Genomic DNA, 18,158 nt, shown 5'->3' on the forward strand with positions numbered 1-18,158 from the left:
AGTCCTAGAACACATTTGGTCTAGTCCAACTTTAGATGATTTCAAGCATAGCATGACTTTGAAGGATAGATCTGTGTAAAGGAAGGGAATAAATACACAGTAGAGCAGCCACACTGAAGGAGCCTCAAAAAAGCTTAATTACTGTCACTATAAGTACAAAGTTTATGCAGTGTTAGCTTTTTATGCTAATTATGTATGAGTTTTTTCACTGCTGAGTCATGGCAAATGCTTGATCCTATTCTTTTATTAGTTCACTGGATTACATGTAAAACACTGTATATATTTTATGGACATACAGGTGTATAATAAGCAGGATGATGGGTTGCTACATCCATGGCAATAGTTTAAAGCAGTCACACTCATGCCTTCCCTCTCTCTTTAGACTTCAGTGTTTGCCAGTGCTGAGCAAACTCCTGAACATCTGCTGTGCTGTGATGGCCTCCTCTTCTTTAGCTGTCACTCAGGTAGGTTGGAGAGTGTTTCTCTGTTTACCTGCAGGGCTCAAATTAATTTGTATGAATGAAGGACTTGGCTTCTAAAATCCAAAAGAGATGGATGTCTTGAAATATTTTGGCTGTGTTCTTCATGATCACAGGATTATGGAGGCACTGATAGGCTTCAATCTAGGTTTTTCTTCTCTACCCTCATAATTTTCTGTTCTCTCTCTTTTTCTTTACACTTTTTTCCTCCCTTTATTCTCTATGTTTCAAACTTGCCTATACGGTGTCAGCTGTTTTTCTTGTCTTGCTGGACCAGGAGGTACTTCAGTGGTCAGTTCTACCACAGAACATGAGTGTAGATACTTTTAAGATAGAGTTTATTTTTGTAAAGAAGCTTAAGTGCTGGAATTCTAGAAACACTGGCGATGGTTTTGATTTGAATCTGAGTACAAGTATGGGTTGGCTCTTTTGCCTGCTGGCTAGATGAATTGGCCTGACACAAATGTGAGCTAGAGACTATTAACACCATACCAAAATTTTTTCCCTTATGAAGTGAGAGAGAACATGGAACAGGGACCTAGGAGCAATTCACCTTCCTATGTTTCTAGCTTTCTCCTTGTAAATTAGGCTTAATAATACTTAACTTTTCTTTAGAGATACCTATATGAGATTCTTCAGTGCTAATGTGGAAAAGCAAACTTAAAAACAATAAACAATCTCTATTCCACATGTTTGCTTTAGGATTAGCTCAGTGTTACTGAGGTACACGTAAAAGCTACTATTTAGCCTTACTAGTTATCTAACTCATGACTCGATATAACTAGGTGGAACTTCTTTTATTTCAGAGAAGTACTTAAATCGACTTTCACTGGGTGAAAGTTGGCATAATTGGATGGGAATGAATTTTTCACTGAGCAAGAAAAAACAGAGCCGGGATTTCACCTAATGACTTTAACTTCAATAGATATGCAAATTGAGATCTATGTATTGAGAGTATTGCGAACGAAGAACACAATAGCAGCCTGATTATACTTTTTCACGCTCCCAGATTTAATCTATGATTTCATCTTGACAGTAGGGGAAAGCAAACCTTTGATGCTTTGAGATTTAAATTATTTCCTTGGAGTCATCTAGGAGAGCTCTCTTACTGGAAGGAAAATTTGAATCAAGCTTTTATTATGAAACAGTACATGAAATACTCATCAGGCAATTAAACATAGATTAGTGTTGCATAAATGTTATGTCGTCATAGAATATTGTTATTTAAACTAGAAAAGTATAATTAATGATTCTTCCAAAGTCCAGAAAGCTGGCCTTCTCTTCATGTTTATATTCTCCAATTTTCTATGGACCTCTCCGTCTAAGATCCTTTTGCTTCGGACAATGTAAAGCTGTACCCTTAAAAAGCATACTCTAGGACTAATCAGCGATTTATTCTTGCCCATACCTCAGAAACTAGGGGAAACTCTTGATTTATTTATTCATGCATGCAGTCGTTACTGGTAGAAAATATATGGTGGTGTATAACGTATCTAGCCGTTTATAGTTGGAATTTTTGCTATATCACTAGTATTGCAAAGAAGTTCAGCTCTACAATGAGCATGTAGCCAATGCAGGAATAATCTTGTCCTCCTTAACACAATCATAGTATATATCCTCTTCAGTGCCCATGAATATATACTGTAAAAGAAACATATACACCGATTGCGGGGTAGGCAAAACCATCAGATTGGATGCACTAAATCCCTGTTGCAGTATGGCAAGCAATGTGGATTCAACCAGTGTTCAAGGAACTGTTCTTCTGATCTCTGCTCCAAGTGCTGGAGGTAAAGCATATACTCCTATTGAAAGAAAAGAAAAAGTAGTTTAATTATGTAATCACTCAAGTCTAATGTCAGGCAAATGAACCAGGAGAATTTTACAGCTTCTATACGAGCAATTTATTTACCCCTTAACAGTAGCAAATACAGCTACATGGTGCTGCTAGTTGGCTTGCTTCAACCTGGCAATATTTAATGAATGACATCATCATCCAGATCAGTAAAGGTGTTGAGCAAGAATTTTACAACAATGTTCATAAATTAGGAATTCTGCATACACGTTTCTTATTTGCATATCAACACAGAAGCCTCTGTTGGTCCTGAGGGTACAGAATAATTCTCACAGATAGGTCTGTTGTAGCCCCTTTTGAAAATTTGATTTCTGCTGATTAAAAAACATTAACCCCTTATAGGATCATGTCCGTACTCTGAATGGTACTTGAAGTACCCTCACTCAGAAGTAAGTAGCGTGCATCAGTGCTCATTGGTCTTCCTGTGATACATAAAAGAATGTGAATTTCCTGTACTAATTTATAGGGTGTAAGCAATAAGTTATCAGACTAAAGTGGGCTGTGTACCAAGAACTTTACCTCCATCAGGAACAAAATTTACTTTTAAATCGTCACAGTCCCAGTGCATGTGGGCTCACAAGCTTTGTGAATGCTAGATACATTTTTTCAAAATACACCCCCATTGCTTTGCACAGGAGGCATTGTAGGAATGGAAACTGTAGCATATAAACCCTTTGCACTGGCCAAATACCCCTGCTGCCATCCAGTTCCCTGCTCTTTGTGCTAACCAGACGGGTGGTACGCTGGGTGCCAGCAGGAAGCATTGGTATCCTGCCTTTCGCTGTGCTTTCTGTCCTTGCAGCACAGACCCCTTCTGCGTCACGAACTTGCGGAGAGCAGGGCCATGTGGCGGAGAGGATGCCACATGATATAAAGCAGGGTCTTGGTCAAAGTAAGATTAAAACATGCTGATAACATAAATGACATTTTTAAAGTAATCAAAGATGGCAGATCTTGCTGTCTGTAACTGAACAGGCTTTTTGACTGAAACAGCACTGTGGAAGTCAAATAGTGTCACAAAGAATTGCAAATTAAATTCCACAGCTCAGCGTGATCTGGCCTAGTACAAACAGCTTTTGCTTAAAATAGATTAACAGAGGTGGGTTCATCCCAGCATTCATTTCATTCTGCTACAAAGAATCCATACAAAATCTGTTTTTCTCCTTGAGCTGGTGGTAGAACTGTGCACAGGGATACAGCAACCATGCACCTTCATTCACAAGGGAAAATCTCCGTGTTCCACATGGCAGGGGATGGGGGGGGAGATAGTTTCTTATGGGAAGATAATTCCTTTTCTACTGAAAACGTTGACATTTAGTGAGAAAAACAAATACTCGTATGTTTGTGTTTTCTTATACAGCCAGCATTGCTGTATAGAAGAAAAAAAAAAAAAGAAATAAAAAGAAGGTTGGAATTTCTCAACAAGTGTTTACTGCTAACCATGGTAGGATGGAAGGTGTCAAGGACAGAGCAGCAGAGGTCAGTAATCAAACACTTCCCAATAGCTCCCTCTACTCCCCACCTAGAATCACAGAATCATAGAGTATCTCGAGTTGGAAAGGACCCGTAAGGATCATCGAGTCCAACTGCCTCCTCCTTGCAGGACTACCTAAAACTAAACCATACAACTAAGAGTATCATGTATATGCATGTGACTTCCTGTAATACAGGATTTTATTCAATTCAACTTCTCTACTGGTTTATTTATTTTGTATTTAATAATGTTATATTTACTACATAACATATTATATAATTGTGGTGGTATATTAAGCATAAGCATAGATGGGACCTGTGTTCCTGCCAATTTTCAAAAACTACAAGGTTCATTTGACAGCTTAGAAATCAACCCAATCCTGAATGTCATGGGCAGCAGTGAAGCCCATGCCTTCTGGGTTTTGGCTCTGTTTTACAGTCGTCATTGTACAAGATTGTTAACAAGCATGGTGCAATATTCTGCTTACAGCTTTGATTTGTTGTGACCGTCACACTTGACAAAGCAGCGTGTACATTGGGAGGGACATATGGCCAGGTGGATTCTTTTTGGCTGGTATACAATAACCGTTGGAAAGGGAAAACCACGAGCTGTCTCCACAAGCCCGACACACGCTGAGCTCAATCCTGCAAGGTACGTAGCGCTCTTCATGTCCTACAGAGTTCAGGAGTGTTCAGCACCTTGCTAAACTGAATTCATCATACATGCGCAATCTATTGTGCGCTTTCTAGCTTCTGTGGGTTTTGCCTCTTCAGAACCGTGCAATTTTAGCACAGTTTATTTACTTTGGAAAGAATTAGGCAGTAATTTTAAAATACCTTAAGTCCCTCTTGAGAAATGCAGAATTATATGTTACATCTTGTCAAAGGAAGTAAAACAGAAACCTCCTTAAATTCTTATACTCCTTCCTTTGTTGTAATATGGTTTAGAAATAAATAAATGTAAATATTGCATGCAAAAGCAATGCTGTTGCATTAAGCTAGCAACTAAAAACTTCCACAATATCATAACAAACCATCCGATCTGTAGCATTCATAAATAAGTGAATGAAAGGAAGTGATTTTAAAAGCTAGTTCAGAACTACCTCAATCTCCACACTGACCACTGACACCTACATCTCCTTTCTGCCTTGAGTGCAGAATGTACTGTAAGCAGAAGACATTTCCTGTTATTTAGTTTTTCAGGAAAAACCTGATTAAATCCACATTTCTATAAATGAAAAGCCACTTTCTTCTCAATAATTTAATCGGCATTTTTGAACCGTGATAAATAATTTCCACATTCTACAAGTATACATTTCCTGAGCAACATTCAGCACTTACAGAATGCTACTTAACAGTAATTGAAAGAATGTAAAGGGGGGGTTTAATATTTCACAGAAGAACTCAGCTGCTTAAAAGGGTGATATTCATAATGTATTGCTTGGAATTAAATCTACAGAAATTTAATACTAAGCACAAATGTTTTGTGGGGTTGGTTTGGGGTTTTTTTTTTAAGTTAATGTAATTTTAAAATAAATATAATAAATCACCCTCATTGGCTCATCAGGGAAACCAGCTTTTCTTGGTCTGTCTTCACGACGAGTTCTCAGAATCTGTTTGGCATCTTTTGCAGTCAAAATTGGTGAAGTTTCTAAAGACAGAAAAGCTTAAATTAGTTCTGAAATTACCAAAAAGTTAATATTTTGTCTGTCAGTTGTAGAAGGAAATGTCTCCAAACCTGATTTTTGTCTATATACAAAGTGTTCTTTCATTACAGCCCCTTCTCAGGGAATATTGCATTCCAGGAGATATGAGTGGAATTTTAAACCATTTTTATACTTGTGTTTTCTATAGATCTACCAGTATGAAGGAAACCTTACATATTTACTGTACTCTCTAAAATGAGAAAATATAACAGCACCGTCTAACCACTGACATTGGTAACTCTTCCAACCCTCTGTTCTTTTCTGTGTTGCTTTACTTTTTAGGATTATTTTTCAAAGTAATGAGCTAGACTTTTGTTGCAAAGGAGAGATTGCCTTGAACATTCAACCTGCAGGACTTTGGTAAAGTAATATTAAAGTAGTAAGCTCGTAAATTTAAACTCTTTGGTTTTAGAATAAATTACTACAGTATGGTAATGCAGAACATAAAATATATAATACAATAGCATGATTGTTAAAAATAAAATCATGGGAAGCCTGTGATGTAAAAATAGTTAAATATTAAAAACGAAATATGAAAACACTAAAATACAAGGTTAAAATACTATTATTATTATAATATGCACTGCAGCTCTATATACATACGCAGGTTTGTTTTATATAAACTCCTACCTGCAAAAGTGGTCATCAGGACCAAAAAGAAGACAATCACAAGTAACTTCTTCATTTTGATTCTGCTTTCTCTCAGTCTGTTCCAAAATGAGTAATGCTGACTGAGGCATTAGCCTATTTGAAGTAGCTACGTCAGTCACAAATGTTTGTTTATGCTTTAACTAATTTGAGTGATAGTATGATTTTGAAGACATCTGGCCTGAAGTTTTGAATTAGGCTATTATCTGCGCACACATTCTCAGCATAACTCTGTTCCTGAGGGAAAGAAAATAGAAGACCTTTTTTCCACTTCAGGCTTCAGAGTTACACTGGATAGTTTAAATTTGTGAAAATAAAACACATCACCTTACGTTTAGCACAGCAAGCAATGGTTTCGGGTGCCTAAGGTAAGTGATTGTTTTTTAAAAGAAACAATTGCCCATTACTGAATGTTAATCTCAAAGGCAGCCGCAAAGGGGAAAGGGGCCCCTTTTTCAAAAACTGTCTCTAACTTTACAGCGGCACAGAAGTACATATTAATGTGCTTGGGCTCCAGCAGAGCCAAATTATCACTGCTGAAAAGCACAGCAGAGAGGTTTTTATCAAATTAATAGAACAATACAAATGAAAACTCACATAATTCTTCTCTTTTCAGGTTAGTAGAAAACAGGGTTATAAATGTCCTGACTAGTAAACATAGTGTGAAGTAAGAATGTAGGTTAACAAATGTCATTGCAAACAGCTGGTTTCTGCCTTGAGAAATGGGACTGTGCGGACCTCTCCTGAGCACTGCTGCGCAGCACACGCGGCAGCAGCATCACCGATTTGTAGGAAAAGAAATAACTGTCCCGTTGAGTATGGCGTATGAAATAGGTAGTCAGGGTTCACCAGCGGCTCTCACACGAGGGAATTAGCATTACCCCTCCGAGGGAAAGGTGCAGCAATCCCCACACCTCCTGCACCACAGGGATTGACCCGGGGTTGCCAGCCTGGCTCCAAGCAGCCCTTCTCATTTGTGCCTTTTTATTTCCTAAAGAAGTGGTGTTTATTCTGTTTGTGCCACTACGTCTGCACAAGCCAGCCAGTTTCAGTGACGTCTGGCAGAGAGCTGTGGGTCTGAAAAACGTTAAGATACAGAAAGGTTCAAGAAACAAAAGCGCAGGTCAGAGGGGGGCTCTGTGAATGCCCCCTCCGGACGGACACCTTCGGGACGTGCTCACACCAGTGAGACGCGTCGTCTCGGCTGGCCGGGCTGGAGTAGCTCAAGTGGTCCCACAATTATATATGAGTTTCTAAAACTCTGACAGGATCAGGGGCTAAAATGGAGAGCGCTGTAGGTGTGAGCGCTTCAGCGTTGGGCAGTCCTGGGGTTCTGATGTCCCATTCTGGGACTTTTCTTGGAATCCTGAGTATCAGCAACCTGTGGAGCCTTTGCAATTTTCGCATGTGTCTTAAGATATGGGCAGCCTAAACCCCAAGAAAGGTTATGTATGCTGTATGGATTTATGTAATTGTTCAAGATACTGTTTTGAAAGTGCAAAACCCGTTGTTTCTAATAGCAGCAACTATTTATTTTTAGAACTGCTACAGGGGAAACAGTGTAACGTGTAAGGACAGAAGGAAATTATGGGGGGAAAAGCATTTATGGCTGGGGTAAAAAAGGAACAAACAGTACGATATTTGGCCCCAGGCCAGTTCGGCAGCCTCCTCCACCGGGGCCCTTCGCCTCGCCCAGCGCCCCAGCGAGCTCCCGCCCTGCTCCCGCCGGAGCTGAAGCCGGGCCGCTCTGCCGCACACTGTCGCAGCCGCTGGCGACAAACTCGGGGTCGTGATAAACCGATGACGAAGCCGCGCCCCCGTTTCCGGGCGGCGCCCGTCTCCTGGCAACCGCCCTCCGCCGCTTCCGCTTCCGCCGCCCCGCGCATCCCCGGCGGCCGCCGGTCGCCTCCTCCCGCGCTGCGCGCAGCGGCCGCGCCTCGGCTCAGCGCAGGCGGCAGCGGCCGCGGGGAGCCGCCGCCAGGAGCCCCGGCCGCGCTGCGCGGGGGGAAGCGGGCGCGGGCGGACGGCGGCCCCAGCGCAGGGCAGCGGAGGGGGCGCGGCGGACTGAGAGGAGGCGGTGTGAGAGGCCGGCGGCGGGGCCACGGCGCGGTGCCGGTCCCGCCACCCCCGCCGAGGGGCCTGAGTGGGAGTGGGGCGCTTGGGGCAGCCAGAGCCGCGTGGCAGCCCCTCCCGGCGCCTGGCGGAGCGGGCAGAGGAGCGCCGGGCCGGGAGGCGGCCTTGCGCTAGGCCCGGGCGGGCAGCGGCGGGGCCCCTCGCAGCTGGCCAGCGCTGAAATCCTCCTCTCGCTTGGCGGGTCAGATGTGGGGGCCAGTAGGTGCTTAGCCCTAATAAGGGATTAAAAGATGTTTCGTGAAGCTGCGCGTTGGCTCCTTGAGCTAGGGGGCCGTTCCCGGTCTCGCCCTGCTGCCTGCCCGGCTGCTGTGAGGGCTTAGGCTGGTGGGGCCGAGCTGCTGAGGAATGGAGGGGACGGAGAGAAGAAGCGGCGCTTCCTCCTCGGTCATCGCAGACTGGAGTCTGGTGTTTTGGACTCTCTGCTCTGTGATCCTGCCGGTGCTGATCACCCTGTGGTGCAGCTTCCAGCGGTCCCGGCGGCAGGTGTTGATACGAGACATCTTTCGCAAGAGCAAGCATGACTGGCACTACACAGACCTCTTCGGCCAGCCCTCCTACTGCTGCGTGTGCGCTCAGCACATCCTTCAGGGTGCTTTCTGCAACTGCTGTGGGCTGCGTGTCAGCGAAGGGTGCCTCAAGAAGGCTGACCAGCTTTTTCTCTGCAAGGAAATTATGATGAGGAGCAATGGTGGAGCCCACAGCTCTATGCCACACCACTGGATCCGGGGCAACGTCCCCCTCTGCAGCTGCTGTATGATATGCAAACAACAGTGCGGCACACAGCCCAAACTCTGCGACTACAGGTACCGCAGGGGAGTTTTTACTTTGTACGAGAAAGTACGATTCCGTAGCAGTATGGTATTTTCTGCAGGGTTATTGGAACACATTACACCGAAGGAGATCCTGCAATAGTCAAATATGAAACACTGTTAAAAAAACAACTTCAAAGAACCTAAAGCTAAAATATATGCTTGTGGGTAATTTGATTAATGCATGGTATTGCATCTCATGCCCACTTGTTCTCTTAATTGCATTACTCCAGGGTGATGTGCTAGCTACTGTATAATTACATATAATAAAATGCTTTCTATATCCAAGAGAGTTTATATTTTAGGGGATGACCTTAAGAAGGTTCTAGTGCACTTGTCATTTGTACAGTGGGTAGCCTGAGCAATTTGAGTGGCATAGCTCAGAATTGAGAGAACCAAAATACGTATGCATCTCTGCAAAATTTGCATCTCCTTAGTGTAACTAGAACAAACGGCCATCCTATAGCTGTTTTAAGTTCGCTTTTAAGGATACTCAAAAAAAGCTAATGGGAAACTGTAAAAGCTACTGTAATATAATCTGTACGTTAAAGTTTGTGGTGAGAGTGTTAAAGAAATTTCAAGGAACCATTGAATGGGCTTGCACTGTCATTAGTAAGACTGCTTGCAAAGTTGTCAGCATGACACGTAGTGGTATGTTATGCCAAAATACAATGCTAGCGGTCCAGGTCGTGGATACAGTGTGTTACTTCAGCCTTCTCAAAGGATGTCATCTTTCCGGCATATATTCTGCCAGCTTTTACTTTGCTTCGGTGTGATACTGTCAAATCGCTTGGTAAGTAAGCTGAATTACAGTGTAAATGAGCATACTATCAGAAACAAAACCTTGAGAGAGAGTGTGCACAGGAGAGGAGGGAAGGAAAGGATTTTGGAGGCAAAGGGGGAAGGAAGGGGAAAAGAAGGAAGTCACAGTACAGGGCAAGGATCATTGCTACTGTAGCTGTGTGCTGGATTAGTCAGAAAGACTCCAAAAATAGCTTTCATAGCTGCTTAAACCAAGGCTTTGGATGTAGCAAACGAGGATTAACATTCTGCAGAGGCTGGCCATGGATATTGAAGTATTTCCCCTTGTTCTAGTCCATCTTCCAGGACAGCTTTTAGAATAGGTCAAAAAGCTGAGCAGTTTTGCATAACAAAATCCCATCAGCCTTATGCAGTACTGTGTAACCTTTTAGGTTTCAGACTTAAAAGGGTATTATCAATCTTCAGAAATGTATTAATTAATGTTACTAGTAGCACTTTATTAAATTGAACTGTAGTGTTGTATCTGTGCTCTTTAAGGATGAATGTGAGTTCAGTTTCTCATACAAACTTCCAGTGTAACTGTTAATATTGCAGATAATGCAAGAGGATATTTATAGCACCTGTTTTGGAATTAAAAAGAATAGAATTAATTTAAAACTATTGGGTTTTTTTCCCACTAAATTCAAATGCTTTTCTAGACTTGCAGGCACATGACCAAGTTATGTAATTTTCTGTAGCCAATACATAGTCAGGCAAACTTCCAGGGAATGCGTGATTTTCTCTGTAACATGCTTTAAATATTGCTTATAATGGTGCATGTAAACATAAATACTTTTCAGAAGGTTAGTCTATCAAATATAAATGAGAATAATCGATGTGCCTGTTGTTTGAGGATTTTCTTCATATTTTTTGATCTTTTTTTTTTTTCCAGATGTGTGTGGTGTCAGTACACTGTACACGATGAATGCATGATGGATCGTTTAAAGACTGAGGAGTGTACATTTGGTGAATTCAGAGACTTAATTATTCCACCATACTATTTGTCTACAATCAACCAGATGCGTAAAGACAAAAGAACCAATTATGAAAAGGTAATTGTCTACTGCTTCTTGGTTTTATAATATATTAAAACAAACAAACAAACAAAAAAACCCAAAAGCCCTCACCCTTGGATTTTCTAGCTGCACCTTAACACCTTCCTTTGCAGTTCAAAACTTCAACTCAGTATGTTGTCAGGCTAATAACTATCAGGTAAATGTTTCAATATATATGAAGCATTTGCAGTGTTAATTCGGAGGTGTTTGTCATTTTATTAACATGGTAGTTGAAGCAGGAGCAGACATTTGGATTTTGTTATTCCAAAACAACACTGAGATTTGACACAAAACTTCCTTGAATGTTTTGTGATTTTTTTTTTTTCCTACTACTGTGTTCAGAACACAGTAGTATTTGTTGTCCTAGGCACTGTAGAATAGAAATCTTCAACCCTGATGTGTCAGAAATATTTGTTTCTCTTTTGACTACTTCAGACTAATTGGTTACTTACTTATTTCATCACTTGCAGGGTGCAAGTTTTGGACCAACAGGCTTTAGGCTTTAAACATTTTCAAACATGCAGTATTTGTGTGACTGACTGACTTTTACCTTTTTGCAGGTAGTACCTTACTGTAGAAAACACTGGATGCCAGTAATCGTACTGGCTAATACTCGTAGTGGAAACAACATGGGTGAAACTTTACTAGGAGAATTTAAAATTCTGCTGAACCCTGTTCAGGTATTTACAGTGCAAAGCCACTATAATAAAATAAAAGTTTAAATTAGAATAAACATCACTTTGCTTACAGAATGCCAGTAGGATCTTCTGGAAGATCAGTGAAGGAAACAAATTCATGCAGTTTGTTCCTTTAGAAAGAATAGCTTTATATAGAGAGACCAAAAGTGCAGAGGCTCCTCCCAAGTTTTTTATGGCTCTAATACTAGTCCAATTTTTTATTTATAGTAATACACACAGTAATTCTGTTAGTGATAAGTATCTGGCTCTTGAAACAGTGTACAATTTTTAGAAAATGCAATATTTAGATCTTCTTAATTTGAAACCTGTGGTTGTTTAAATCCTCACTACTTGTGAAACCATCAGTGTTTACAGTTGCTGCTTTGTGTTGTCGCTTTTGCCTTAAAATCCACTGGGATGGCACAGGATGTTGACGTAAGGCAGTTAGTTGTTCCTTGGATTTCCTGGCTGCACCTTAACACTCTTCCTTTGAAGTTCAAAACCCAGCCTTAGAATACAGTCCAATAGAAGTCATTATGTGTTTGTTCTGAATGCATCCCAATAAGGCTTTAAAGAATAAACCTCTTTGTATGCTGAGTGTTTAAAAATAACTTTTATCTGAAGTCTTTCATCCTTACAGAATTTACCATAATGCCTCTAGATACAGACTTTTATTAGGACTCTGCCAGTTCAGTTTATCAATGGCATTTATTCCTAGTGAAGCAGCTAGAGCTTTATGGTGAATTTGGGAAACCAAATCCTGCTCATGAAAGTCAAGATAGGTCATTTTCTAATGTAATATTGTAAATGGGGAATCTTTGTTTTGTGTTAGAATGAACTTCTTGAAGTTGTTTATATGTGAGGCCAATCCTGAGTCATGTTCTGTGAAGTAATGGAACTCCTTATTTTCTTTTCTTCTAGGTTTTTGATCTAAGCAAAATTGCACCTGCTAAAGCGCTCCAACTTTGTACCTTGCTGCCGTGTAACGCTGTCAGGGTTCTGGTCTGTGGTGGAGATGGCACAGTAGGCTGGGTCCTGGATGCAATTGATGAAATGAAAATAAAGGTATTGTGTTTTAAATTAAAAGATGTCTTGTGGTGAAATGAGTTTTGGAGCTGCTAAAGTGCTACACCTAATATTTTACTTGCATTTATTGCTTTCATCTTCCTGAATAAGCTTACAGAGAAATATTTGCAGAATTGCTTATTCATATTGGGGGATGTGGGGAAGCTCATCTTGTTATGAGTCCCTGCAGTTCAGGAAAAATATGAAAGCTTTAGATTTTAAATTATATTTAAAGTCATTATTTTCTGTAAATAAGAAAAGAACAAGCTGCAGAATATTTATGCATTGTACTTTCCTCTTTGTTAAACACACTTATTTTATCATAAATGACATCACTAATAATAGCTAATGCGCTCTGACTGCTTATATCTCCCAACGCGCTCAATCTTTTATAAAAACCTCGTAATTTTTCTGGCTGTATTTGTTATATTGCCAGTGCATGAATGACTGCAGTAATTTGCTTCTGGTCCTTATCATATATTCTAAAGAATCTATCAGTCTGCAGCCTCACCTATTAACAGGAAGTAGAGAAGGAAAAAATAAGCTGTATGTTTACTGTTGAAGTGGATGATATTTGAATTTACAAGGTACTACTAAGAACTCCTGAGAAAATTTAGAACAAAGAAAATTTACTGGGGCTTTAGTGGTTTAGCTAATAAACTTTTCCGCTAGTGATAAAAGGAAGAAAGTTACTCCTCTTATATCAATGTCCTTTTTTTTTTTTTTTTTTTTTTTTTGCTGTGGCTTTCTTGTTAATACATGAAATGTTGAAGTTGAAGGCCATTATTACAACTTCATGCATAGTCAAACCAAGCTTCTTTGAGATTTTTTTATGTACTGATAAAATAGAAATGCAACAAAGTGTAACTATAAAGGGTAATGAACGTGAGTATATGGTTACTTCGTCTTGGACACTTGATATATTGTCCCTCAGAGCCAATATAGCTGAAATCTGGGTTCTTCTTTGTTTCCAAGTAATCAAAACGAGTCATTTGAGTTACATAAATACTGTTGAGATTATCAGCAAAGGTGATAACGAGGATAAAAGGGAGAAAATGAGTGCTGAAGAAGGAGCTAATATGCAGTGTTTTTGTATCCTAGGGGCAAGAACGTTATATTCCACAAGTTGCAATTTTACCTCTGGGAACAGGTAATGACCTGTCTAATACACTGGGCTGGGGTGCAGGTTATGCTGGAGAAGTCCCTGTAGAACAAATCTTAGGAAATGTTATGGAGGCAGATGGAATCAAACTAGACAGGTAAGTAACAGTGAAGAAGAAATTCTGTAGAACCAAATACTACTATAGCTCTTCTGATACCCAGTTGCAGCAGCATATGTAAAGAAATACAAGTATTGCTGGAGGGAACTGAAAAATAACTGAGGTCCAAAATTAGTCTCTGTTTGGTTGCTCTACAAGACTTAACTCTTTCATAATTTAACTAAATTGGAATCTTTTGACTTGATTCCAGTATAGATCTGAATTTCCTAACTACAGCTTTGATACTAAGTGAGAACAGTTTGTCATGAGTCTAAGTAATGGCTGTTGTTTTTCAGATGGAAGGTTCAAGTAACAAACAAAGGATACTACAACTTAAGGAAACCAAAGGTATGGTTTGCAAGTGTAAATATGGAATCTATGGAATACCTGTATGTTTATACTTATTTTTCTGGTTAACTGCTTCCCATTAAACACTGTAACTTTTAAATCCTAATAATGATATTTAATAAGGCCATAACTAGAAGCTTTGTCTTACAGGTATTCACAATGAACAACTACTTTTCTATAGGACCTGATGCTCTCATGGCTTTAAATTTTCATGCTCATCGTGAGAAGACTCCCTCTCTGTTTTCCAGCAGAATTATTAATAAGGTATGTTTGGTAAAAGACATATTTTCCTTGTAGTCTTTGGCTTAAGGCTATTTTTCGCTTTACGTTGCTTTACTCCCCTACTTCCTTTCATGCCATTTTAACAGTTTGAACTTATTTTAATTGGGGAGGGGATTCCATGGGTAAAACATGTTTCTAGCCCGCTCACAAGTGTTCTGCTTTGCCTCTGCTTGCCTACAGAATATGCTGTTTGTTCAATTTTTGTTTAGAATGTCTTGTTTGCTTTGAAACTTAGTGAGTTAAGGACATTGCCTATTGCCTTTTAAAGTGGAAAGTGAGTTTCCTATGCAAGTTGTAGCTCATTTCATGCAGAAAGCTTAGTTGAAGAATGTGCCGATATGTTTCATATGAATTTTAGATAAGGTTTGAAAAACAATAACTATACATGAATATTTCAAATAGTTTACATATGAATTGTCTTTTTCTAACAATATTTTCTGTTCTTCCTGTTATGTTTATTTTTAATAGGCTGTTTATTTTTTTTATGGTACCAAAGACTGCTTAGTACAAGAATGTAAAGATCTTAACAAAAAGGTTGAGGTAAGTCTTTTAACTTGCTTATTCTCTAGGCAATCAGTGGAGTGTAAAAACTTACCTCATGAAAGAAAAGGAGAAAAGCTTTACAGTTTACATCTGTGTGATATTTGTGTAAGGATGGCTCTGGACTTGGAGTATTTTTTATGTTCCTTTTGCTATCTGCAGCTTACTTCATGGAGTTCATGTCCCTGAGCTTACTGAAAATTTTTTTTCTGGCCTTGACTCAGTTCTATGAGTTCAAGTACTGATATTCAGATAAAATTTGCCTCAGCACCAGGACTTATATAAGTGAGAGTTCCTTTTTCTCTATTAACAGAGATTTATTACAGCTTAGGATATCTTGTGAAATCAGAAGTTTTTTTTTTTGAAGTATGAAAAGAAAACACACTCTATTTGTACAGGACCTGTTTTTCTTCAAGTTGAAGTCTAATAAAGGCATAAAGAGAGTAACTGGCTTATATTGAAGTACTGAATTTGATCCACAATAATTAACTTCTGTTTGTCTTTTAAAGCTAGAGTTGGATGGTGAGAGAATCGAGTTGCCCAGTTTGGAAGGCATCATTGTCCTGAATATTGGATATTGGGGAGGTGGCTGTAGGCTCTGGGAAGGAATGGGTGATGAACCTTACCCCTTAGCGAGGTATGCAGTGCCTCTTTTTATTTTTTCCTTTAATGGTTCTTGTGGTGTAAGCAATTCCCTCCAGTAGGCTGTGCTTATGTAGCCAGGCTTGTCTGAAAGTCAGAAGGATTCCTTGTGACAGTAGGCTACCTCAGATTTTTTTATTTTCCTCATGTTAGAGACGTGGACTAAGTGCATTGACACGTCAGGGTTTTTTTAAGAAGTTCTTAAAACATCCAGCATGGTTAAGCAATAGCATTGAAGGGGCTGTTAAACATAAAGGTAGCCTTCAAAAAGTAGAAGATACATCCATTTCAGAATATAAAAGAACACATTAATAGATGTTAAAATATAAAGTAAAAACAAAGCAAGACAAAAATTTGACGCCCATGCTTGAGTAAGTTGGCTGGAGTAATACTAAAGAGGAGAATAGGCAGGTACATTAGTTATTCCCTCTTGTGACTTCCTTCTTCAGAAGCCATATGTAAAAATATACTTCATAGTTCTGTTACAAGGCCTATGATCCTGGATTTCTAAAAAAGATTTGGGCAAGGTTCTTTACCAAAATCTAAAAAATTAAGCCATTACAAGATTTTCCTGTAGATTAATAATTGAGTGAAAAGAAAGAAAATTGTACAAATTTATAGAAGAGAACTCCATTGTGGGCCTTAAATATGCACGATGAGCCTTAGAAAGTCATATATCCATAAATTCCAGAATCTAGCTGGGGTGTGCTAGCTGGTGTATTACTCCATGCTTGCATTTTTGTATGGCTGGTTTTCCTCTTCAGTGTGATATGTTGTCCAGCGCAAATAGATAGTTTAAACATATTTGTAGAATAACATTTGTCTTTTCTACAGGCATAGCCATAAAAGGACTGTGTAATACTTGTATATAGGTATTCTAGAGCTTGTGAGCATTACTAAAAAGTGTCTCCTTTCTTAATTCATAGACATGATGATGGACTTCTGGAAGTTGTTGGTGTTCACGGTTCTTTCCACTGTGCCCAGATACAGGTGAAACTAGCAAATCCTGTTCGCCTAGGGCAGGCACATACAGTGAGGGTAAGTGGTGTTTATGAACCTGTTTCCCTAAATTTTTATACTACACAGTATAGAATCTCAAGCACTCAACTGTCTGCTCTAAAGTTGCAGTTTGCAGTTGAGCCAGATGTTTCTCTTGCTTGGTAAAAATTAATTATGTCGTAATTCACAGTCCTCTCTTGCTGTTGTTGGTGGCCTGTGGGTGCAACTAATTATATACTAAGTTTCTCACTGGCCAGGCTGAAAACGTGCAATTTACACTTACAAAAAATTGTGAAAGGTATCTTCAGAGCTACTTTGAACTGCTATGATTGTGTGTTCTTCTATTTAATACTAGCTGATCTTGAAGAGTTCAAAGATGCCGATGCAGGTGGATGGAGAGCCATGGGCTCAGGGGCCCTGCACTGTTACCATAACTCATAAGACACATGCACTGATGTTGTATCACTCGGGTGAACAAACAGATGACGACGCTTCCAGCGTGTCTGAGCAAGACCACGTGAGAGAACAGACGGATGAAGACGTATAGATTTTGCAGAATTTAACATAATATAGTGATGAACTTCATCTTATTAAAAACACTGCAAATGCCTAATCTAGATTAAGGTTTATGCCATAAGGTTCGTACTTGTGAATGAACTAGAGCTAAGGAAAAAGCCATGCTTTTACGTTCATGAAAACTTTTGCAACTGAATTACCACAACTGTTTTGCCTTTTAGATTGGTGGTGATGCCCAGCCCTTCTAGCTGGAAGAGTTAGTTACTCTAATGGTAGGAAAGAGACAGATACTGCAGCCCTTCCTTGCTGTGGAATCAGATCTTCTGCACATGTGCAGTATAGTATGCAAAATGTTCGATACCCTTGGAAAGGGGAGCAGCTGAGAGTTTGGCCTGCTTCCATCTGCCCTTTTCCCCAGAGCAGTTCCAGAACAGAAAACAAAACCAAATAGGATGTGGGCTGATTTTCTGACAACAGCCTGCTCCTGGCTGCCATCTCTTCTTGGGAGCAAGACAAATACTTTTCTGTGCACCTGTTTGTGCAGGGCATATCTAATAGGCTTGACTGACAGAGAGGATCCGGGAGCTCTTGAGAAGGTGGTTAGCAAGAAAGATGCATTTGGACCTAAGGTTTCTGGAAATGTTCTGCTAGCAAATGACATTTTTCAGTGGCTTTATAAGTCATAGATAGAGTACTGCTGAGGTCCTGAGTACCCAAGATACAACTTAAAAATAATTGTACCATGACTTGCACTGAATGATCCTGTGACTGACTCTGTTTCAGTTCAGTGAGAGACTAATTCTAGTTTTTGTAAATAGCAACATCATAGTTCTTGAGGAGGCTTTTGGAGGAAAACTTGGACAAAGGAGCTGTC

General features: G+C 39.8%; 2 protein-coding genes across 2 annotated transcripts; one reads left to right on the forward strand and one right to left on the reverse strand.

Annotated features, from left to right (window-relative positions):
* Positions 1-2,164: 2,164 nt before the first annotated feature.
* Positions 2,165-6,195, reverse strand: LOC309411542 (uncharacterized protein C17orf67; the record flags this gene model as incomplete). The annotated part of the gene is made up of 3 exons (XM_082008207.1): positions 2,165-2,281; positions 5,355-5,455; positions 6,141-6,195. 3 exons carry the CDS (start codon positions 6,193-6,195, stop codon positions 2,165-2,167), a joined length of 273 nt encoding a protein of 90 aa, XP_081864333.1.
* Positions 6,196-8,636: 2,441 nt separating this feature from the next.
* Positions 8,637-17,315, forward strand: DGKE (diacylglycerol kinase epsilon; the record flags this gene model as incomplete). The annotated part of the gene is made up of 11 exons (XM_082007998.1): positions 8,637-9,094; positions 10,794-10,953; positions 11,517-11,636; positions 12,555-12,698; positions 13,800-13,957; positions 14,254-14,305; positions 14,456-14,569; positions 15,056-15,127; positions 15,637-15,764; positions 16,696-16,807; positions 17,124-17,315. The coding sequence occupies 11 exons, from the start codon at positions 8,637-8,639 to the stop codon at positions 17,313-17,315; spliced, it is 1,710 nt and encodes a 569-aa protein (XP_081864124.1).
* Between the last annotated feature and the right edge of the window lie 843 nt (positions 17,316-18,158).

Source organism: Phaethon aethereus (assembly GCF_964289735.1).
Source record: "Phaethon aethereus genome assembly, chromosome: 18".
Classification (NCBI taxonomy): domain Eukaryota; kingdom Metazoa; phylum Chordata; class Aves; order Phaethontiformes; family Phaethontidae; genus Phaethon; species Phaethon aethereus.